Raw genomic sequence first — 24,698 nt, forward strand, 5'->3', positions numbered from 1 at the left:
GTGTGGCAAAAAACTAGTTATCTTTTAGAGAAAAACATTTTAACCTCAAAATTATAGGGAAAATTTGCTAATTATTCAACAATTGCCAAATACTTGAAAAAGTAATCAATTTGTGCCACAATTTTATTTGTTGTTAGACGAGTGGAGCTCACTCACTCCTTGATCCTTGTAAAAAGTTTGAAGCTTGAAACTCGAAGAGTAAACTGCCGATTTGCCCCTTAAACTATCATCCAACTTTTGATTTCTCTCATAAACTTTTTAATTGGAAAATTAAGGACTTAAACTAATTTTTAGGTCAATTTCCCCCTATCATTAGTTTTTCATAGATTTCATCCAAATTAACGTTAATTCTTATCATGTGCAAATCATGTAACTCTCATTTGTGAACAAAACTGTCACTTCACTAGACATTCACACACAAAAGTTATAGAATCACATATATTTGCATAGGTTTATAATTTAGAAATATAAGATTTTAAATTATTTTAAAGAATGAAGCGACCGAACTACTCACACATGTTGTGCACATGCTTCTATTTAACAAAAATTTGGATGGAATGAATGAAAAATTAACAGTAAGGGGCAAATCGGCCAAAAAAAATTAGTTTAAATCTGTAATTTTTAAATGAAAAAGTTGAGTAGAGAAATTGAAAATTGAATGATAATTCAAAGAGCAAATCGCAGGTTACTCAAACTCGAAATGTAGGAAATTCAAATCCAACCTCATCTAAAAAGCAGCGACAAATTCCCCATTTTTCTTCGCCAAAACCAAAAAATAAACAAAAGGAAAAGGAAGTTGCCCAAATTTCTTTTCTTTTTCTTCAAAAGCAGAGAGTGATATTTCAGTTTACCAACGCCACACTCTTGCAGAGAGAGACAACAATGGCAGTCTCAATACCCATAGTCGCCATCGTCACCTCCCTCCACCTCATCGCCTTCATCTTCGCCGTCGGCGCTGAACGGCGCCGTAGCACGGTACCCACCCCCATCTCCCTCTGTCTGTCCGTTTTAAGTTTTAATTCTTAATTTTTAATTTTTATATTTAAGTACTTCAAACCCTAACTGTTACTGTTTGTGTTTGTGTCTCTGAATTAGGCGAAGATAGTGCCCGATGAGTACGACGAGCGTACCTACTGCGTGTACGGCACGGACGCCTCCACGGTGTACGGATTAGCGGCGTGTGGGCTGCTTCTGGTCAGCCAGGCGGTGCTTAACGGCGTCACCAGGTGTCTCTGTTGCGGCAAAGGTCTAGTCACTGGCTCCTCCACGACTTGGACCGTCTTCTTCTTCGTCTTCTCCTGGTGATTTTACCCATTTTATCCCCCTCTCCTTAACCATTTTTAATTTCTTTATCTTGGTTTAATTATTTGATCAACGGTCTTAATAGTTCCATATCTTAGAAATAGTCAAAGTAACTAATTGACTTGGTCACTTGGTTGGTATAGTGTTCCTTTGGATGATCTAATTGCTTGCTTGTTGAGTTGTTACACATTGTCATTTACTTTTAATTGTTTGTATTTTTCTGGAATCTGATTTGGAGATAACTAAAGACTTGACGCAAAACTGAGTACTATGACGTTCTAAGATTCATACAGGCGGCTTCGTTTAGTGAGATAAGGCTTTGTCGTTGCATTGTTAGTGTACTGTGCTTGGTCCATGAGTGAATGTAGTTCTCTACTCTAGTATTGTGTTTGTGTAAATAGCAATCCCATTTGCTTCATTTTGCTAAACCAAAATCTGAAGCTTCTGAACTGTGAATTAATCAGGACAACCTTTTTGGGAGCGGAGGCGTGCTTGTTGGCTGGGTCGGCAAAGAATGCATACCACACCAAGTACCGGGGAATCTTTAACGCAGATGACTTGTCCTGTGCTACTCTGCGCAAAGGGGTGTTTGCCGCCGGCGCTGCTCTTACGCTGTTGTCACTGGCAGGGTCAAGTCTTTACTACTGGGCACATTCCAAAGCTGATACTGGGGGATGGGAGAAGCACCGAAATGAAGGCCTTGACATGAGCAGTTCTAACTACGGGCAGCATGAGCAGCAGCAACAACAAGCCAGTGGATTTCAGAAGGTATAATTCCGCTATTAGTTCTGCAGTTTTGATGGCTTTTGTCGATCGAGGGGAAAGAAATGGATGGAGCAAATATGAAATGAGCTAAAGACTTGTATGTGCTATGTTATCATATATATGTTAGAAGTGGAAGTAATTCCCCAGTCATATACATTCCCCAACTTTTGCTGGTTGCTTGATTTCCCATATTTATTTGACTCATGTGTGTTGTGTTTTGGTATTATACATATCTATGTTTGACATTGGTTCTCTGGATCAGGCAACAGCACCCAAAAAAAATTTTAGTCGGAGAGGAACTAACTCTAGGGGACTCGTTGTTTTGTTAAGTAATTGTAAAAAATGATGATAAACCAAATTTCAATTGTTAAACTAATCAATAACAAATATCTTAACAACGTATTGATAAAAAGTGAACGACATCGTTATCAGATATCGATTAGATACTTAAAAATTTATCATCTCTCTGTTGTGATGTGCTGCAAAAAGAAAATTGAAAGTTTCGAACTCGAGTACAAGTGGATGGGTAGGCTATTAATAATAATTTGATTTGAATTTGCTTTTCACGAAAATTGAATATAACTTTTCACCTACAAGTGAAGAGAAATATCACTAGACAACAGTACTAATTGGCATCAATGGTGCTATTTAAATACAACAACAACAAAATCTTATCTGATTAAGTGGGGTTGGCGATGAATCCTAGAATGCCACCGTGCTCGGTTTTGTGTAAAGTCTTCCATTAGCTTCAAGTACTCTGTCTTTTCTTAAAGTCTATTTCCAAGTCTTCCTAGGTTTCCTCTACCTCTTTTGCTCTAAACCTATTTTTCCTTGAGCCTTTGTCTTATAATTGCATTTTTTAGCATCTTAGGTCTCTGCTTCACTTGTCCAAACCATCGTAACCGATTTTCTCTCATCTTATATTTAATTGCAACCACTCCCATTTTACCTCAGATATTTGCATTCTTAATCTTGTCTTTTCTCGTGTGCCCACATATCTAACAAAGCATTCTTATCTCTACTATACTCATTTTTTGCACTGTTGATGCTCGAACACCCAACATTTTGTGTCATAAAGCATTACTGACTTTATTGTCATCTTATAAAATTTTTCCTTCAGCTTTAGTGGTATACAACGGTCGCCATAATGTAATGCTAGCCTTATTGCCGACCTATTTAAATGAATTGAATTTTTTACTTTTATCAACAAATCGGCGAACAATCCAGAATGTTTTTTTTTTTTTAATCAACGGATCCATTAAGTTTCTTTATTTTTAAGAAAATTAGATCAAGTTTCTTGAGCTCAATGAGCTGGACGTTTATGCTGGAGTGAAATGTAACGCGAAAGATTGGATTGAACTGTAGGCCTACGTAAAAAAACTTAGTAAAAAGCTTCATTAATATACCTTCAAGTTCAAGGCTTCCAATTCATGATAAATCCATCTCCCACAAGCACAAAAACGCCACTACTATTAGTTATTAGCGGCTGATAATTAAGACGATAAATAAGAAAGTGGTAGCTGAGATTAAAGGCTAATCAAGCTTAGCATGTGGGGAATGGGGAACCACAAGTGTCGGCGACCTTCTTGGCGTTTGGGGAGTTGACAAGCTTCTGGAGGTTGGGGTTCTTCACATACTGGCAGAGGCAAGGGCTCTGCTCCTTGAGTTTTCCGCAACACACGGCGGTGGGAGAGTTCGAGGACATGATTGCGGCGGCGCATGGGGCTAGCTCCATTGGGTTACAAGTCACGGCTGCCTCACCCACCTGGGTTTCACTGACCACGACAAGAAAAACTACAAGGCACAATATTCCAACGTTACAGTAAGACATTGATCTCATCATCTTCAAGCTTAAGTTGAAGCAATGTATGTTGCCTACTGTATAAACTTTGGTGCAGTGCAGGTGAAGCTCAGTTCCATCTCTTGCCAATTTATAGAAGAGTGGCCAGGGATAGTGATTAGTGCAAATACTTGGAAAGGGATCCTCTCCGGATCCCTTCCTCCTAATTCATTAAGTCCGGGGATCCAAGCTGTTGAAATTTGATCCAACGGCTACAAACAAGGGTCCACTTTATAAGTTATGATAACTTTAACTGTTGGATCAACTTTCAATAGTTCGGATCCCCGAACTTGGTGAATTAAGAAAAAGGAAATCCAAAGATGATCCCTTTTCCAATTAGTTGGGGATCTTCAACAGCGTTATCATACGCTAGTAGTAGTACACTACTCTTCTCATTACAAGTTTATACGTGAAAAAATGCAAAACGACTTGCGACTTATCTATATAACTCATATTTACAAGATTATATTATTTACGTACACAAAACTAAAACTTCATATTAAAGATCAAATTCACAAACAAAATGTGTCAACATATATTTTAGTTTTATATGTCAATATAAAGTTATACAGCATTTTACTTCGATCACGACCAATCTCCCCCTAATTTTTTTTTTATTAAAGCGAAATTCCCTACTTTTACTTTTACACTCGCGTTGTCATGATGATTAGCCCAACACCGAAAAATCGTACATGTGAAATATGTTCAACAGAAGTACTAATTTCATTTGGTCAATGGTCAAAGAATTTTTGGATCCAAAATGATTTCAAGATTATATGAATTTATGCATGCCTTATGCGCGATAGGTTTTTCAGTGTACTCTGGATATGAATAAATACATTATATGTTATTATATAAAATGAAAGATTTATGAAAAAAAAACATTCTCATTACTTGTTAATATATGACATATTATTCCGTGTTTTAGAAATATTGAAAATTCTCTCCATAGGAGCACTAATGATGATAGTTGGAGCATGCTTATCGGTGATCAACGTGTTCATATCCTCTGCACCCGTTATAATTATAACCAATGTGGTCCAATCACATAACCCACGAGTAAATTACGATTAACTTTCTTATCTGTTTTCACTTTTGTAAAATAAATTGGTATTATAAAAAGATCTTCACGCACTTTAATTTACATGACATCTTTAAAGTTAAACTGCTAGAAATATGATGTTTTTTTCCCCGTCTTTAAATCCAAAAATTGGACCAACAAAAATAACTAAGTCCAAAGATTGGTCCTCTATCGTTGGAGAAGAAAGGTCCAAACAAATGGCAAAGCCCAGTTAAGTTGAGTACATAGCCGTACTCTTTCGTTTTTCCTGGATAGTTTCATAGTTTCTGTGACCAAACAAGAGTTTCATAGTTTTTTCTTAGGAAAATGAAATGCTATTAGAATTTAACCTTAAAAACCAGCCATCTCATTCCTCACTTCACTGTTTTTAACTTTTTTCTCATAACCGTTTAACGCAAGATGATTATTTTAAAGTGCTAATAAATTGAATTATTGCAAATAAACTACGGTAGGAATGCCCTGCTCCATATTAATGTTCAACTTTCTACTTCAAAAAACTGTGACATTCAAAATCATTAAACGACATTTAACATTCCTTGCACGAAAATGTAAGATTTAGTGCCTGCATGAAGATTTTTATTAATACATATAAGCATTAATTTGAAATAGGCATGCGAGGAAGAACCAATCTTCTGCGCCATGCCAATTGCCCATTCCTTAATTTCTTCCTTTTTATAAATAAGCTTATAGATGTAGGCCTAGCAGAAAATTAGTAGTAATTAACATTGTCGCATTGAACACAACCATGTCTCATATTCGTGCCATTCTTGGAGGAGGAAAAGGTAACTTCTGTAATTTCATTTGCAACGTAACCATTTAGGACATGTTTGATAACTATTTCGTTACTTGAATTTGATTTTTGCAGTGGCTAACATATTATTATGGAAGAACAAGATAATATCTGCTTTAATCTTAAGCGCGCTCACAGGCATATGGATTTTTTTAGAAGTACTAGAATACCAGTTTCTTACTATTCTTTGTAACACCCTCACGATCACCATGCTTGGTATTTTCTTCTTGCAGCAAGGAGGAGCGAGACTAATCGCTCGGTAATCTGTTTTTTAATAATATAATCTGTCCACTTAATTAACATCAGTATCTAATCCGGTTTCTGGTTCTTAGTTTCTGTTTGTATAACGTTATTCATCGTAATTCCTTGTTAGGTTTGGTTTTGTTCCACCTCATTTGGATGACATTAAACTCTCATCGGAATCGACTTGTAGATACTTGTTCGAAATATTTAACCTGTTCTTGCTCAACGTTTTGGAAATTTCATCTGGAAAAGACTTGAAACTCCTATTTTTGGTAAGTAATCTTACTTGATTTCGACATTTTACGTACCCTGACCAGTGACCTTTCTCCAAGGATTTTGACATTGATAAGTGCTCAATATACATGCAGGCAATGGCTTGTCTATGGATATTGTCGGTTATTGGAAATCATATCAGCCTTCTGAACCTTTTATATACGAGTGAGATCTCCGACCAGACCAACGCCAATACACTACACACACAATACATTATTGCAGATCGATAGTTTTAAAGTTTGATTAATAATCTTGTTTGAGACTAATTGATCGTTTTCTGTGTTATCGGTATGAAGTCATCGTGTTTGGAGGAACAGTGCCAGCTTTGTATGAGCGATATGGTGCTCATCTGGATACATTTGCTGCCAAACGCATCCAAGATGTGAAGGACTTGTACCGATTGTTTCTTAACAAGATTCCAAGGCGAGAAGCGAGAGAAGAATAAGTTAGATATAGTAGTTCGTCAAATCATAAAATCATTAGTACCTGAATAAATTTGATTCAGAGTCAATAATCTCGAACAAATTTTTATAAGTACTTTGGCATGGAACATCATCAGTACTCTAGCAACTATATATATATATATATATATATATATAAAAACCTTGGTAACCTGCTTCATTTTAGTGACTGTCTGCTACTTTGTTGTCACTGATTCGATGTGGGTGTCACCACATGACTAGCCATCACCTTAGATTTCTACAAAGATTGAAAAGTACTCTCTCGTAATCAAAAGCGAAATTAACGACGGAATAAGACAATGTGCAAATAACTTTCAACATAATGAAACGGAGAATAAGGGGACAGAAAATGCACCTGGTTTATAAATGGCACTTTCTCGTTGTCACTAGCTGTGTTTGGTGAACTAGACTCTCCAGCTTGGTTAGCATAATTGAATATGCGGGAGAAATTTGTAGCAAATCGTGGCTGAACCATATTTGATGTAGCCGCGGTCGTGCTAGGCATTACTTGCGAAGCAAGGAATGGAATTTGCATTTGCACTTGAGGATTAACAGGTAGAACTCCTGGTCCAGACATCAGTGGCAACGCTGCAGTTGCTGAGTGAACTGACATGGTTGGAAGGCCTGTTGTATAACACATATTAATCATTCCCAATCCCATCCCAATTTCATACGCATTGCTCGTTCCCAGTCCCAGTCCCATGGGAAAATACGGCTTAAATTGGGACATTTGCGTGCCTTGAATCCCAGCAAATGATAAATTTGGAGTCTGGTACACAGCTCCTCCACCCATGGACATCATCTGATGTTTATAACAACATTTTAATTAAGGCAATTAAAAGTTTAATTGAAAAGAAAAAGGAAAAGAGATGTCAGGACATACTTGTACTTGAAGCTGCAAGGATTTGATATATTTAATCGCATCGTCCAGCATTGAAGCTTGGTCTGTCTAAAACTGGAAAAGCAGTATCTTTGATTCAGTAGTCTTGAAAGTTTTAAATAAATACTTCAAGGCACAGATGAACAAAGGAAAATAATATACAAGAAGATCATCAGTCAGTCTCAGCTAGCTTGTTCATCTTAATCAGCACCTTGCACAGTCAACAGATTCAACAGCTTAATGTTAGAGATGATGAATACACGAGTCAACAATCTGCTAGGTCTATTTAGATTAGCTTAATTTGGTGTGATTAATTAGTTGTTTAATTATGTTTAGTTACCCATCTAAGCCGGATTCTTGAAGATCATCTTAATTTATGGAAAATTAATTTCCACGAAACTATAAACTCTTTTTTTACAAGTAATTGCTAATTACAAATCATTCATCGTATTAATTACTACTAACACTGTCCAGATGGCATACTAAAAATACTTTGCTAGCTTAAGCATTGAAGCTCTTTGGCCATACAAAACTACTTACCCTAATTGATACCTACTGAACTTATGATTAGTGGAAAGCGAATCTGAGACTTCCACGAAATTTGGTATAATTAACCATTTTTTTTCCGAATTTTTTAATATTTTTGGATTATTAAATACATATATATATATATATATATATGTAATATATAAACAATCTACAAATTAATTAAAAGGTAATGCTAGGTAGACTAAATTGTTAAACCAAATGATGTGTTTATTGATGATTGAATTATTACTTAATTACTGTTGATTAAAGTGTTTATTTTCTAGTCATAACAGATTTGCAAATTTGATTTAGAAATTTAATCTATTACAAGATAGACTAAATTGTTAAACCAAATGATGTGTTTATTGATGATTGAATTATTACTTAATTATTGTTGATTTAAAGTGTTTTTTTTCTACTCATAACAGATAATAGTTGTTACCAAAGAAGAAAAAAACTAAATTGTAGTGTTTGGCTTCATAGGTGGGACAATCTGCTCTAATACCATGAAGAAAGTTGGGGTTCCACCATAAAACCAATTGAAAATATGGGAAATAGCCCAACTTCTTATAAGCTCATGCAATGTCCCTTATCCCATCAATGTGGGACTCATTCTCAACAATACATCACAACAAATTACAGTGGGGTGGCACCTATGTTAGAAGTCGGATAAGTGAAGTTATATATACAAACAAATAGTTTTGTGGGTACCATCTCTAGATCGATCGAAGCTAATTTAACATCAATATATATTAAGCGGCAAGGGGAAGAAAGAAGCCATTATATACGTATATATATACAACTTGTTACAGTTGGGTATAATCTCCTGTAGCACCTTCTGCTTCCCCCGGATTTTGTTCCTACGCATCTACTCATGAAAACAAGCAAGCGTAATTAATTAAGTTAGTTTGATTAGTAAAATAAAGTATATAAGTTGGCGGTGGGTGGTTGGCTCACCCTCTCAGACATATTATGCAGTTCAGTAGCACGGCGTCTTTTGGGCCGTTCGTCTTTGCTTGGCTTAAATTCTCCAGAAAGTATTACAGGTTTAGTCTCCTAATTAAACAAAAATAATTAATTAACAAGAAATACGAGAACTCCACACATTAGTTAGAACTAGTTAGTTAAGTTAAATATGTACGGACCATCTCATGGGACGTCGTCGTCTTTCCACTGAATTCTCCTTTTTCCAAGCTTAACCCACACAACATAACCTCTTTGTCGTGCGAGAAAATATTGGGTGTGGGCTGCTGCATTTGTAACAATGGATCAAGCTGAATATTCGACAAATTCTGAAATATTTCTTGAAAATGTTTATGGTCATCTCCTCCTCCAGCTGCCGCAGTTGCACTAATGCTACTACTAGTATTGTTCCAATGAGCATTATCAGTTGGAGGGTCAAGGACAACCGAATCAATAGGGAGCACACCGAAATTTTCATACGGAAAACCTTGAGAGTATTCACCCTCATATGTGGTGGTGGTGGTGGTGGACGACTTGGCGATGGTAGTTTTCCAGTCGGGCAATTGGTTGCGCATGTTAACTATAATGTGTAAACGCCACTTGACTTTAGCAGCTCAGGCCACAAACAAACAAATAAAAGCAACTCAAAGAGGTGCACCGCTATGTGTGTATATATTATTTACAAATAGAGAGAGAGAGAGAGAGAGAGAGAGAGAGAGAGAGAGATGAGTCCAAAGGGGTTTGTCAGAGAAACTGATAGAGAACCTTCAAAGCTCTTTTTCTTCCACCAGCACTCAACTAGCCTCTTCATCGCAGTCTCAAACTGAGAGTTATAATTTTCTAAACGCTTTGGTTATCCATCTTCCCATCTGAGAGAGAGAGAGAGAGAGAGAGAGTGGCAAAAGCTGCACTATTTGGGATATATTCGTAGCTATGAAGAGTTGGAGCTAGTGATCATGTGTGGTGCTGTAAGTTTTAGTTTTCAAAATCCATGAATCATGCACGAGCTAGAGATAGCGGGAAATGAACCAACAAAAAACCAACTAGTAGTAAAGACAATGTAGGAACAAGAGGTAGATTTATAAGGAAATATTATTTCGAGAAGATATGTTACGGGGTTATTCATGTACGTAAATATATAAATATGTTATTAAAATTATCTTACACAAGAAGATGGTGAATCAATAATACTGCGGGATTGCGTTACATACGCATGCGCGAAATTTTGGCGCGTTGTGGTTGTACATGCGTAATATTTTCGGGTAATCAGTAACATGATGATGAGTTTGTCTGTTTGCCCGTATAAATCCATAGCAGCTTTTCCCTTAGTCTTCAGCGTATCTCCAGAATCCTTGATCAGCACTGCTGTTCTGTAGTGTGGGCTACATGTCGGACCCTGGATGGCACACGTCTACACAAATGACTCGTGTCTACTCGGGGAGCTTCATCCCCATCAACTTGACTGTTTTTTTTTTTAAATTTGTTTTGTCTCTCAACTTACTCACACCAATGTTATTTTAAGGGAACAATGTGAAGCCGAGTTTTTTAGTATGCTCGAAATACAATTATATATGTCATATATTATTACATAACTAAGAATACATTGAAAAATCTCTCCTCGTCAAGATAATTAATGCATGTTTGCTTGCACCCTAAGAGATTATTGAATGGCATTGCTAGTTAGATTGTATACACTTATGAGTTTGTCTACCTTTTACGTGTTTATGTCTTCATCACATAATAAACAAAATTGCAATGCATTTAGTTGGGTGAATTACGTTCTCAGAGGCTACTCAAGATAGAACTTGTAGATACATGTATGTTCATCGAGATTTATGAGACTTAATTTTGGGCAGAATTACTCATTTTAGTTTGTGTTAAATCATGTAGGATGAGTTTCTAATTGAATTCGGCATAGATGTACGTCGTGAACAAGAAATATATATCGATCTTATATTCTTATATAGATTTATATATACTACTATTTATGCTACATACCATCCATGCTAGGGTTTTGAGTTTCAGATTAATTGCACGTTCATCTATTGGTTAAATAAAAGGAAATTGGACAGGAAAAGAAAAATATCTGTTAGTCGCTGCCTGAATAATATAACCCTAGTTCCAATGTTCTGACCAAGTTTGTTTCTATGATGGAAACGATCTTCACGGCTCATTTAGTGGACAGGACATGAAGGTTATTGTTTTTTAATTGTTAGAGTAGAATTTGAAGGTTAAGGTTGAGATACATGTCCAGTGTCTGGTATAAACAAGTCAATTAGATAGGTTGGAATATGAAAAACATTTAAAAAATATCTTTCAACTGCAACAACAAATTTTGTGTCATTAAGTGGCATCGACTGTATAAATTCTAGCAACTATCTCTCTACCAACAGGCATAATCTGCAAATAGACTGCAACAACGATCGCGATCTAGCAAAGATCAAAAGTCAACTCGCAACAATCGCTACCCACAACGAAAATCAAGCATCAATCCATGTCGAGGAAGATGAGCAGAAGATGATGCAGTGAGGAGAAGGCATCAAAACGGAGGCACGAGCGCGATTTGCTTCTGGACTTGTAACCCAAACCCCTGTTATCCTAGATTTATCTCATCCGTGATATTGTTTAGGCGCATTAAACAATGGTTGGTACTCAAATATAATTTACTTGATCACATCCCATCCAACTAGCGCACCAAACAGAACCTCTTATAAAAAAGCTTGGGATTTGCAGTTTGGAATCACAGCATTCAAATATTTGATTTGGTTAACGAAATGGAGGTGAGGACTGAACTATTTTTGTCACTAACTTACGTTATTTTTTAGAAATTAGGACAAAACAAGATGCGAGTCATATATGAACGTGTTCTTACCGGTAACAACACATTCATTAGTATAGTAGAAAATTACAATTGTTCTTACCGGTAATAACCTTTATAAATTTTTAGATCAATCAGTAAACATGTTCGTATCGATAAGAATTCTTCATATATAATTGCCTACTATGTTGTAGTAATTTTTCAAAAAAATAATTTAAGGCTTTGGGGTCCACTCTTTCTTAGATCATTTTTCCTTTTACATGCATTTTGCCAACACTTTTGCCTACTATATATTTTGGAATAATTTAGAAGCGAGGCTAGTGTCGGCGCTAACAGCGATGTTTTGGCGTGCCATAATGTGAGGGTTAGCGTGTCAAAGTGTTAGAAAAATGCATGACATGACACACTAACTAGCACTTCGTGGCACGGCAAAACATTAGTGTTGACCCCAACATATCCTGAAATGTTTTGAGTTGTTTATCGTGTAGACCTTGGTACCATAAATGATATTTTGATCAACATTCAGCTGCACCGTGTCAACTTGGCCGAGAGAGGATGAGATTGAGAGCACCACCACCTCCTCCTTTCTCTTACTCTTTTCTTCTGTCTTTGTCATGGTCTCTCTTCTATTTGATTCTTTTGGGTCTCTTTGCGTTTTCGGCTTCGACGGCCCTATATTAATTCTTTTATGACCCAAACAAGAAAACCCATTTTCCTCCCCACCTCACCGTAACACTTTCCACGTTGTGCTTTCGTACAGCGTTCCAGTTTATCTCCTATCTCGTCCAATTGGTTGAAAAAATCGAAGTTGTAGTACTACACAATATATATAAAGAAAGTAAATATTTCATTAAAAAATTAATTGACAATATGAAAAATAACTTAACTACATATAAGTACATGCAAAATTCTTCATTTTCTCGAAAAAAACAGAAAATGAATGGCATATTTAATATCAAACGTGGGCACATTATCCTTGGGGATTTATAATATTATCCATACTACATGAAAAAAAGAGAGAATAAAAAGACCAAGTAGAAACGACGCAGAATCGAAGACCTGGCATTGTCAATGTCAGCACCTTGATGATGCTGATACAGTCCTTGCCGTAATACGGATCCTTGGCTTCATATCTTAAATGAAACAAAGGCGATTGCGCCCAAGTCTTCCTTTCTCTAGGTCTTCACTTTCTAGGTCACTTATTCTCATTTTTGTAAACAAAGTCGGCATCGCCGAATTAGACCAGGAATAATGTGTCCATCTTTCTGCATCCGTTCTCTTTCAAACTATGCGGTCCATAATTTCGGTAAACTTAAGATGATTCGTTTACACTTTGGGCCAGTGGTGCATGCATTGAGCGGCAGGGGGGATCACTTCCTCTTGAGGATTTCGGTGAACGTTCATGAATACCTTAGATACTGATCTTACGAACTTCAGTGAATGTCCATGGATACCTTGGATGCTGCCTTTTTGAAGATTAGAGTTAGTTTCATACATACCCTCCAACTGTTTAATAAAATGTTTGAAAAAAAAAGTGAACGAAATGGTGATCTTAGTGAATAACAAAACATCATCATTCTTTAACAAACATATTAATGGGATGCAATGATATCAATCATTGTTAGTGTGTTCAAGATAAGTGTGTTTCTTTGTTAAGTATTCATATGGAAGCAGTCTTGGAACATGTTAGTTATCCTCGCAAATGAAGCATTAAAAGGTGTGCAGTATGTCTTTCCAAATAACTTCAAACCTACCTAGACTTGAAGAAATGACGATATACATGTTATTTCTGGTAAAAAAAATTGCACGTTGCGCACTATTCTTATTGATCCCTTTAATATTATTTCTTGGATCCTGACCATATTTTTAGTTTAACCATTTTAATATGTGTCCGTATACATACACGCGCACACCCCTCCAACGCGGAGAAGTGCGATTGGCTAATGGGCACCAATCACAATATATGAGGGCAACTGGAAAGAAATATAATACCTCCTTTCGACAAGATTAGACTACTAGTATGTTGGTCAGCTTATCAGAAAGCCTTATCAGCCATTTCTAAGAGAGAAGGTAGGAGCTTGCAGTTTATCACTTCATATGGTGAGGGACTGGAAAGAGCTCGGAGGTGGAGGTGGAGGGACTGGTTTAAGCGGCGGGAGTGCATCAGTTTTCGTGATGTTGTGGGCAGCTCTGGCCACCTTTGTTGTTATCTCAGCCATCATCTTCTCCTGTGCAGATGGTGTTCCCAAGGACAAAGCCTCCACCAAAGGTCACGATACTTACGGTTCTACTTGCGCCACTGCAGGCTGTGGAGCCGGCTGCGGTGCTTGATCAGCAACCGCCACCCGGCGCGCGACTGAAACTCAGCTTCCAAGAACCACGCTTGTGGCTGGTGAGATAGCAGCAGAACACAACTTTGAAACAAACAAATTGGCCGGGGAATAGGAAACTGTAAATTTTGGCTCTTTAGCCAAAATGGTTAATGAGATTGTTATAACTTTTTGTTATGGTCTCTAAGATTCAAAATCGATAGAAGTAGACTCTCAGATTGTCCATCGTCATTTTGGTCATTCTCTGAAAAATCTCCGTTAAATTGAAATAACCATCAGTACAATGGGAATGTTGGTTTGACAAAACTATCTTCAATTTAACGGAAATTTCTCACAAAAGACCAAAATGATTAACGGTGAACAATCTCCAAAACCACTTAATGATTGACCGTGAATAATCTCAAGAATCACTTTTATCGATTTTAGATCGCAGATACCAAAGTGAGGAATTATAACAATCTCATGAACTATGGATAAAAAGCTTGTAAAGTTTTATTTTTACTTTTTATTACTTGATTTTGATTGAATTGTTTATTTCGAAGATAAAGGTTACCTTTGTATTACAACCTTACAAATGGGATGTAATTATCATGATCAATGGATAATGAATATATTTTTTCCGAATGCAAGTAGTTCTCTTATCTGACCCTTTTGATTCCAGTGGCTGACATGTTGCCATGAGCTAGCGTTTGGTTAGGCAAAGTCACATGTCTAAAGCATAGCATACATCCATCAAACTCACCAGATGCCTTGAAGCCGTGAGAACAAGTTACACGCAAGATGACGACGATGTTCTTAACCATTCACACGACGCTATGTTGAAAGGTGTAAACATATGACACCACAATAATAGGTATAAAACAATGTCACCTTTACCGTGTCCCTCCCATGTACAACTTTTACTGGATATGTCCTCTCTTAAACATATGAAAACACTCTAGTTCTTGGTATCGCATTTTATTCAGCGACATATTTACTTTCCAAGCTGTTTCCTAATTTCGGTGGATGATAAATCCACGCGGAACTTATCTTCTGGTATTGAGATGAACATATCTCTTAACTGCTCAGGAATATCAAAATCTTCAAGAACCTGACGAGGTAATTACACAACAGATCGAATAAACAACTTTCGTAAAGAACGGTAAAATGGATGGATGGTCAGTAATGATCGCAAAGCTTACCTTGAAAACACCATGTACATTACGGCCACCCACAAGAAAAGTGGTCCCTGTTTTCTTGCATCCAAGAAGTATCTCCAGCATCTTCTTGTAGTCCCCATCATAGTACTTCGGCTGTAAGGGAAGAAAATTAGCTCGCAAAAGTGATTAAAGTAGTGAGAACTTCCATATGTAACTTCAGCATGCATATCCACCATCAAGATACAACTGTTATAAAACTAACTGCTCCATCTAACTTTTAACCATATGCATTGAAGGAGCATACATTAATCAGCCTCGCCGCTGTGTCCGCACCAATCACAAAAGCACTGCCCGGGAAAAGTTCAGCTTTCTTATAAAATAATGGCTGATTGGATATAATGATTGTTTTTCCTGTTAGACAAAGAGAAAAATTATGACTTCTACATCAAATAAGTAATGACTCATTATCCATGTTATACGCATATATAACGTGAAAAGATTTTCTCCTCAAAAAATTTCACCAACTAATCCCGTATAAAGACTCATTACCCCTCAAAATCCTGGAAAAGGAAAAGGAAGACAAACAAATGTCATAGATAATCAGCCTCACCAACTTTTTCAAACAGCTTGACACGATCTTTGATTTCTGATACTGAAAGTGGAGGTTTATCAGCATTGACTGCTGAAATCTCAAAGCATGGATAGCCATTGCCGCATAAGCTGCATATAAATGAGTGATTGGCGAGTATTATTATACATGCCTCTCAATTTTGGAAAAGAGAGAGTGCCAGTTAAAGCAAGCTGTTGTACCTAGTAGCAACCTCCAAGAGCTTCAAGTGACCTTCATGTAATGGATTAAAAGAACCAGACAATATTATCTTCCTTTCTGCAGTCGACATGTGTGGTTCTGCAAAACAGTCGATTAAAAACAAAGCATTATGCAAACAGCCAAGGACACTGACCTGTATAACTATAGAATACATAGTGCTAAGGTTATGTTAATTAAATCCTACCACTTGAAAACGGATACACCTTAAAGCATATTTGCCCATTAATAAGTTGCTCCAACTCTTCATCTTCACTAAAATTCGTTTCACATTCATCAGGTACTTCAGATTCAGTGAGCTCTGAAACAAATGTCCCGGGAACTTTGCATGAATTTGCAATTGCCTGTAACAAATTAATAGAAAGAAATATGAGTTTAAGCAAGTCACATTTAGCAAAGCTACGAAGCTAATAAAGGGGTAGAATTACGTTGCTAAATTTTATTTCCCTATATATAAGGTCCCCAGAGTAACTAGTAGAAATTTTCTCAGACCTTGAGTAAAAGATGACTTGCAACCATATCTTCTTCCTCTCGATTTCGTAGACCCTAAAATGACAACAAGCATGACATAAGAGAATGGAAAACTTGAAGATCATAATCAAGACAATAATAAATGACAATCACCTTAGAAAGGGTCACTGTTGACACCCAAAGTCTGTCAGATGTCCTTGTTGACAAGTGAAGCCTAAACATCAAGAAGAAAGAATGAAGTAAGCAGGCCTAGGTTGACGAAGCATGAAGAAAACACTAAATAATGAAGTAATCAGGCCTAGGTTGACGAAGCATGAAGAAAACACTAAATAAATAAAACAAGCCCTTATGGGAGGTGTTATGTGTGTAACATATCTTAAATTAGAAACCATAAGACAAAGCTATAATATGTACAATGGCACAAACGAATTGGATTTTATGAAAACCAACAAATGTCAAAATGCAGTTTCTTACCTGGATCCTCTGTTTCTGCAATCATTACTCAGTGGCTCTATTTATGCATGCTAGAACATACAACAAGTGCATATCCAACTAGATCAAATAAAATATGCACACATTCAAATTATACCTGTGGTCTCCGAGTTTTGGACGTGAGGTAGCCAAAGTAGCAGTAAAACCTACACCAAGAACCGGGGAACCTATTGCACAGAAAAAGATGGGGTATAAGAGCCGCATTCACATAATACCTAAAACAATATGCGTGTGTTCGTCGGCACTTAAGCTACAGATGCCACCTCATTATCCAGTGTTTGGCACTAGAGCAACTAGAAAGTTGAAGCTTTCCACGCCACGCAAAGCTAGTCAACCAACTAATCATATATATGGAATGATGTATAGCGTACAAAGCTTGGAGGAAATGCAACTCCAAGACATAGATTTAAAACACTATCCGAATCTGAATTCAGAACTCAAGTATGATTCTATACTTATAACCGTATATATGTACGTGTAGATATATATGGACCCTATATATGTATAACCACATAGTGAACCAGTGAGTGTGAATTAGCACTAACCTGGCGAGGAGAGCTTGAGAGCGCGATTGTAGGCCAACGAAGCCATTTCTTCAGCAGTGTGTGCACTACAAAACTGGTTCGGAATCTGCAGCAACACAGAAAGCAAACAAATTTCGATCAAATTCCATAAATTGACGAAATAATAAACAATTAAGAGCGAGAAATAGAAGAATTAAAACCTTGCCGAGCAATTGGATCATCGACATTCTGGAGTAGGGCACCACCGCTTCCAGGACCGTGTTCGATGCTCCGGGAATCGACAGCAGCCACGCCACGGCCTGATTTATGCTAATCCTGATTAATTAACCATGATAAATTCTCAATCACACACATTAATTTAGCTGTAAATGTTACCTGAGAGGCTCCGCCGACGAGATAGAGGACGGACTGCGTGGGGCTCGAGTGAATGGCTTCCACTAGTGTCCTTGTTCTCACGCTCATCATACTAGGGCGCGCAATCATGACAGCCTTCCTTCATTGACGTCTCCTCTCCTCCATCGTCGTCATCCATCGGATTCTCTCTCTCTCTCTCTCTCTCTCCCTCTCTCTCTTTCCTTTTCTTCAGTCTTCTTCTGTCCGCAGCCCGAAAACGGTGTCGTTCTATTCTGTGTTAAAGAGTTCTGTGGGACCATTCAACTATGGGTCCCGCCACCTGCCCAAATGATCATAATGGGGTTCGGCCCATTCCATTCTAGTACGTTGAGGAGCCCGATACAAAGGCCCATTAAATCTGGGGCCCAATTGATTTAGACTTGTCAGTGCCTAGCTATATAGCCACCATAGTCGTACATTGCAGGGTCTGTCGTTCAAATAATTTTGCGCTGCTTTGCTGATTGATTTGATCGTTCATCGGAATGAGTTGACTCATTTTTTATTTTATTTGATCGTGGAGAGATTTTCGTGCGCGATAGACGGAGAGGGCAGCGGGGTTGTTTTTCTTTCTCCAAAATTTCCAAGTTTTGACGGTCTCTGCTGCTGCCTAATTATGCTCTCAAATTCAAATAACGTCGGCTTGGCACTCATGACGAAGCACATGAGTTGCTTTCCAATTAAGATACCAATTATAACAAGATACATGTTAATACTAGAATAAAGTTCATTAAGTTACACATCGACAGCAGACGAAAGCAAAAGATTTTTCTCAATTATAAAAAGAGATCATTTTTCCACAATTAAGGGCTAATGCCATTATTCCACTTAACCCATTTTTAATACTTACTAATGGTAATTATGCTTGAACCTTTGTAATATGTAAAATTTATATTATTAATGAGAATTCCTTTACCCTCGTGGATGTAGTCCAAGTTAGGATGAATGACGGATATCTTTTGTTTACTTTCATATCTCTATCTTTTTACATATTATCTACATTTGGTGACTAAAGCAACCTTACGAAGATCACACATCGATAAGTTAGAGGTCAACCTGATTTTATACATTAACAGTGAACATTGTGAAAGACCGTTGTTATTTGCCGAACTCGAGTTGATTCACAGGCACATTCAGAAAGAAAAATCGAACAAATGAGATTTAAATTTGGCGTATAAACCATTTGAGTTACAAATTTTTTGCCAATGATGATTGTTGTGACGTAAATAAAATGTTCCTACTTTCCTCCATACCAATTTAGCAAGAACAAATGCACGATGAAATTGGACGGCACATATATATGGCTGATTGCTGCTAAAAAATGGAGGTCCATTCTCCGTTGTGGGTGCTGCCAAGAAAAATTCTTTGTATAAAGATATGTCAGTGAGTTGGCGTCGTCTCTCTCATTTGCAATGGCAATGCAGTTGCAGACAGACGCGAGTGGAGAAAAAGGAACCTTTAAATTAGACAAAGATACTTTCTGCTGTAAAGCTCCTTTTGTAGATGGTGGTGGCCTGGAAGGAGCCTGCTGTGTCTTTGTCCTCGCCTCAAGTCGCCATTTACCGACACACAAACAAGTAATTAACGTCATATTAACTTATTAATCAATTAACGTTGATCGGTTGCTATTTATTCTTACGTTGTTTTTTAATTAAAATCAGTTCATAAATTAATTAAAAGGTTGAACCTTGAACCGTTGGCAATGCCATCCATGTCCTGCCCTTTACAAAACTCGGGTCCAGCCAGCCACCCCAAATCCCTACACTGGAATTCCCAAATTGCAACTCAGGCCCTCCAAAATGATTTATTTACTCTTTAGTCTCTGTAAAGTACGAAGCTTTATAGAGTGGGCCTCACCACTGACAAACGGCTACTCTCTAGACTCTCCCACAGTCTGAACCGAAGTTCACATGTCAATTTATCTCCATTCCCCATTTCATTTTTTCGCGATATTTACAACTGTTTCTTTCTATTTTTGTCCAATGCCATGTCAGCAAGAGTTTTGGCCATGTTTCCAGTGAATTTAATAAGGGACCGGATTATGATTATGCCCCTTTAACGGTTTATAACCCGTGTGGAACAATCATCACCCTCTAATATGCACTATTGCACTTGTTGTATAAATTTTTCAGTAGATTAAGAATACGTAACGAAAAATCACATGTCATATAAATTTTTATATGTTTTTTAAATTGTACATTGACATGTTTTTTCAATTGTACAGTGATATGTGATATTTTGTTTCATATTCCGAACACATTGAAAAATTTATCCACTTGCTAGTTGCCTCCCTCGCTCTTCATTTCACCGCATCGTGATTAAAAGAAAATTTAGTATCCGATTGGCAGCGGCTTAAGTGTTTGTGCAATCAGACATACAAAAATTGGGTGTCCTATAGTTTGGTATCATCCATACTCACCCATAGTTTCACCCCATTTGAAAAACGATGCATGCGATTATTTCCATACAGGAATCCGTTCATATGTAAGGCATCTCTCTCAAGTGTGAGACCAATATCAGTGTGGATGTGAGACCATTGTGGGTCAAATCAAACCCTACCGTAGAAGCCCATATTTGTTTATAAGGGCTATTCCACAAATGATCATAAGTGATAGATCGTAATGAACGACAAGATTAAATATTTTAATTGAAGCATACAAATTCAATGAGTTTATTCCAACAGCCTCATTGTTAGCAAGGAATTAATTACTTTGGTGATTAGAACCTTTTTCATTAATCCGTTATGTTTAGAACTCAAACCCTACTCCATCTTTTTAATATAAATTAGCATAGAATTTCGACTTAGAAGTTAATATAAATTAGCATAGAATTTCGACTTAGAAGTTAATATAAATTAGCATAGAATTGTAATATAAAAGTAAAAATAAACAACTAAATTGCACTGTTCCCATGGACAAAAGCATAGAGTCCAACAAAATATCGCGACAAATTGAATTGGAGGGATTTGAGACACAGTTCCATATGGATCCCCACACCAACTTCTCTTTTGCCATTTTTCTATATTCCCAAGGTCCTTGCTTGCTGAGCCCCTCTACCGTTCTCCATCACTGTTGAAGCTTTCACACTTCCTTTCTCTCCCTTCACCTCCATTGTCTTTCTCAGCTTTCTCCACAAACCCCCACTTGGTTTCCGCAGCAGAAAGAACGGTAAAGGTAATCCCTTTGAACTCCGACTCTGTAATTTTCTGCTGGAAATGTTCTATAATTTCATTTTGGTGCTTCTGCTGCTCTGCAACTCTCATTCCCTGGTGGATTCCTTGAACGAGGAAGGCTACGCCCTTTTGTCGTTCAAGCAGTCCATTGCGGAAGACCCAGAAGGGTCTCTGAGCAACTGGAACTCCTCTGATTCCAACCCCTGCACATGGAATGGGATTACATGCAAGGACCAAAGGGTTGTCTCTCTCAGCATTCCAAAGAAGAAACTTTCTGGGTTTCTTCCTTCCGCCATGGGAGCCCTCTCCGAGCTCCGCCACGTCAATTTAAGGAACAATAAGTTGTACGGAAGCTTGCCCCTTGGGCTTCTCCAAGCTCTGGGGCTCCAAAGTTTGGTGCTTTATGGAAATTCCTTATCTGGGTCTGTCCCAAATGTGATTGGTAAGCTCAAATACCTTCAATCCCTAGATTTATCAGAAAATTTGTTTAATGGTTCGTTGCCCGCGTCGATTATACAATGCAAGAGGCTCAGAACCATCGATCTTAGTCAGAATAATTTCACTGGCTTTCTACCAGAAGGGTTTGGAAGTGGTTTTGTTTCTCTAGAAAAACTTGATCTTTCTTTCAATAAATTCAATGGCTCGATTCCAAGTGATATGGGAAATCTGTCTAGCTTGCAAGGCACTGTTGATTTGTCTCATAATCTGTTTTCTGGTGCAATCCCGGCTAGCCTTGGAAATCTTCCCGAGAAGGTTTACATTGATCTTACATATAACAATTTGAGTGGTCCAATACCGCAAACTGGTGCTCTGATGAACAGAGGACCAACTGCTTTTATTGGGAATCCTGGTCTTTGTGGCCCCCCATTGAAGAACCCGTGTTCTTCCGAAGTTTTGGGTGCTAGTCCACCATCCTCAATTCCGTTTCTGCCGGATAACTCCCCCCCTGGGGATTCTGACGATAATGGTGGAAAGAGTGGGAAAGCAAGAGGGTTGAGTAAAACAGCTGTCATTGCAATTATAGTGAGTGATGTAATTGGCATTTGCCTTGTTGGGCTGCTTTTCTCATATTGTTATTCGAGGTTTTGGGCTCGTAGTATGGTTAAGGATGAAAATGGTTTTGGCAAGGGAGGTAAGGAAGAAGGAGTGCTTGTGCTTCAGAAGAGATGATACAGAGACATTATCGGAGAATATGGAGCAGTACGATCTAGTGGCATTGGATACACAAGTGGCATTTGATCTGGACGAGCTTCTTAAGGCGTCTGCTTTTGTTCTTGGAAAAAGTGGAATTGGAATTGTTTACAAAGTTGTGCTTGAAGAAGGAATCACCCTGGCAGTGAGAAGATTGGGCGAAGGAGGTTCCCAGAGATTCAAGGAATTTCAGACAGAAGTTGAAGCAATTGGAAAGCTAAGGCATCCTAATGTCGTTACTCTGAAGGCATATTACTGGTCTGTTGATGAAAAGCTGCTCATATATGACTATATTCCTAATGGCAGCCTTACCACCGCCCTTCACTGGTAAGCTTACCCGTTTTTCCTTGTCTAATTTTGGGTATTCATACTCGTGTTAGTGGTTGTTATATTCTCTTATTAATGGTAGGTGTATTTAACTCAGATTTGCGAATAAAACTATAGGTGTGGTGTTTTTGTTGATTTGATTGTTTTGTTATGTCGTTAGGGAAGCCAGGGCTGGTATCATTTACACCGCTATCATGGTCTGTTCGGTTGAATATCATGAAGGGAATTGCAAAAGGCTTGGTCTATCTGCATGAGTTTAGCCCCAAGAAATATGTCCATGGAGATTTGAAGCCAAATAACATACTGCTTGGACAAAACATGGAACCCCGCATTTCTGATTTTGGACTTGGACGCCTTGCAAATATCGCTGGAGGGTCCCCAACTCTACAATCCAATCGAATCCCCACTGAAAAATCACAAGAAAGGCAACACAAGAGTGCAGCGCCAACTGAAGCTTCTGTGGTTAGTTTGTCCAGCAATTTGGGATCTTGTTATCAGGCTCCTGAATCTCTGAAAGTGGTTAAACCATCACAGAAGTGGGATGTGTATTCGTATGGGGTAATCTTACTCGAAATGATTACCGGAAGATTGCCAATAGTCCAAGTGGGTTCCTCAGAAATGGACCTGGTTCAATGGACTCAGCTCAACATTGAAGAGAAGAAGCCTCTTTTAGATGTTTTAGATCCAAATTTGATGCACGACGTGGATAAGGAAGACGAGATTATAGCGGTTTTGAAGATCGCAATGGCTTGTGTTCACAGCAGCCCTGAAAGGAGACCAATAATGAGGCATATTTCCGATGCTTTGGACAGGTTGACCACATCTGCTGTCTGAGATATGATGCGGCGAATTCAATCCACTTGTGAAGCTTGATGTTTGGGTTAGTTCAATCTTAGTGATCGTGCATTTGTGTATTTGGCGTAGGCATTCCAACAGTAAGATTTCTGCTTTCCTTACTGTTATTTGATAGAGCTAGGTTGAGGTAGTTCTGCTGAAAGAGCATTGTTAACTGGATTGTGCATGGATTGGCCCTTAACTAGTATATATGTGAAGGATGATATCTTCATGCTCTTATTGCAGGCCCTTTGTATCTTGTTGTCCTTGTAGGTTAATGAAGTTGTTGATTTGTTTCTTGTTCATTACCCTCTATCTCCCAGATAATCCTTTAACCATTGAACGAAACGGGTTTGCCTTCCCCCTCTAGGATATGAACGATAATCGCCACTGAATTTAGACTTTTTAGCCAAAAAGATCCTTGAGATTGGCATAACTCATCACTTTGGTCCTGGGATTTAAAATCGATAGAAGTCGTCTCTGAGATTGTCCACTGTCAATCATTTTGGTCCTTTCGTGATAAACGTCAGTTAAATTGAGAATATTTTTGTAAATCAACTGCTCCACTTGAACCGTTGGTTTCTTTAGTTTAACGAAAATTTTTCATATAAGGATCAAAATGATTGACTATAGACAATCTCATGAACCACTTCTATTGATTTTAAATCTCAAGAATCAAAGCGATGAGTTATAACAATCTTAGGTACCATTTTAACTAAAAAGCCTTGGAATTTATTCTTGTTATGTTAGCAACAAATGTCAGCTAAGCTACATTGTTAGAGCGAATGTGTTTACCTGTGCACCTAAGCTGGAATCTCGTTTATCGCAACTTAGACTAGTTTAAGGTAGAATATAAACTATCTTTTGTTAGCAACTGGCTGGTAAGTGTTTTCAACTGTCTCGTGATTTCATCACGTTGTTAAACAGTAGGATTAAGATTGTTGACTATCTATGTACCTACCATTTAGCGCGAACACAGGGGGAGTGGACTCCACCAAACTATTTAATCAAGATTAAGACAGTAAGATTCCAGCTGTCCTTTGATCAGTTTAGTAATT

The 24,698-nt window shown here is 37.8% G+C and overlaps 3 protein-coding genes across 3 annotated transcripts; 2 read left to right on the plus strand and 1 right to left on the minus strand.

The window, feature by feature from the left end:
• Nucleotides 1-666: 666 nt before the first annotated feature.
• On the plus strand, nucleotides 667-2,312 carry LOC103947938. The gene is made up of 3 exons (XM_009358920.3): nucleotides 667-975; nucleotides 1,096-1,301; nucleotides 1,767-2,312. The coding sequence occupies exons 1-3, from the start codon at nucleotides 883-885 to the stop codon at nucleotides 2,074-2,076; spliced, it is 609 nt and encodes a 202-aa protein (XP_009357195.1). The 5' UTR covers nucleotides 667-882; the 3' UTR covers nucleotides 2,077-2,312.
• A 12,690-nt stretch (nucleotides 2,313-15,002) lies between these two features.
• Nucleotides 15,003-18,321, minus strand: LOC103947964. Its single transcript, XM_048585247.1, has 12 exons — nucleotides 18,102-18,321; nucleotides 17,927-18,025; nucleotides 17,748-17,832; nucleotides 17,300-17,369; nucleotides 16,864-16,924; nucleotides 16,732-16,785; nucleotides 16,427-16,583; nucleotides 16,224-16,320; nucleotides 16,024-16,133; nucleotides 15,718-15,824; nucleotides 15,456-15,566; nucleotides 15,003-15,364 (listed from the first exon to the last, which is right to left on the minus strand). Exons 1-12 carry the CDS (start codon nucleotides 18,207-18,209, stop codon nucleotides 15,248-15,250), a joined length of 1,176 nt encoding a protein of 391 aa, XP_048441204.1. The 5' UTR covers nucleotides 18,210-18,321; the 3' UTR covers nucleotides 15,003-15,247.
• A 2,882-nt stretch (nucleotides 18,322-21,203) lies between these two features.
• Nucleotides 21,204-23,945, plus strand: LOC103947972 (receptor protein kinase-like protein ZAR1). The gene is given in 3 exon segments (XM_048585027.1): nucleotides 21,204-22,424; nucleotides 22,426-22,804; nucleotides 22,966-23,945. Coding segments are annotated over 3 exon segments (2,148 nt in total). The 5' UTR covers nucleotides 21,204-21,330; the 3' UTR covers nucleotides 23,641-23,945.
• The last annotated feature ends 753 nt before the right edge of the window (nucleotides 23,946-24,698 follow it).

Source organism: the organism of the source record quoted next, unplaced genomic scaffold (assembly GCF_019419815.1).
Source record: "Pyrus x bretschneideri cultivar Hongxiangsu unplaced genomic scaffold, Pyrus_bretschneideri_v1 Contig22, whole genome shotgun sequence".
In the NCBI taxonomy this organism is placed as follows: Eukaryota; Viridiplantae; Streptophyta; class Magnoliopsida; order Rosales; family Rosaceae; genus Pyrus; species Pyrus x bretschneideri.

Excerpts from the sequence above, each read along its gene's own strand:
- LOC103947938 (XM_009358920.3), top strand. The coding sequence starts at position 883 with ATGGCAGTCTCAATACCCATAGTCGCCATCGTCACCTCCCTCCACCTC. Across the intron at positions 976-1,095 it reads CTGAACGGCGCCGTAGCACG|GCGAAGATAGTGCCCGATGA; the intron begins GTACCCACCCCC and ends TCTCTGAATTAG. Across the intron at positions 1,302-1,766 it reads TTCTTCTTCGTCTTCTCCTG|GACAACCTTTTTGGGAGCGG; the intron begins GTGATTTTACCC and ends TGAATTAATCAG.
- LOC103947964 (XM_048585247.1), bottom strand. The coding sequence starts at position 18,209 with ATGATTGCGCGCCCTAGTATGATGAGCGTGAGAACAAGGACACTAGTG. Across the intron at positions 16,584-16,731 it reads CAAGTCATCTTTTACTCAAG|GCAATTGCAAATTCATGCAA; the intron begins GTCTGAGAAAAT and ends AATTTGTTACAG. Across the intron at positions 15,567-15,717 it reads CAGCGGCGAGGCTGATTAAT|CCGAAGTACTATGATGGGGA; the intron begins GTATGCTCCTTC and ends CTTCCCTTACAG.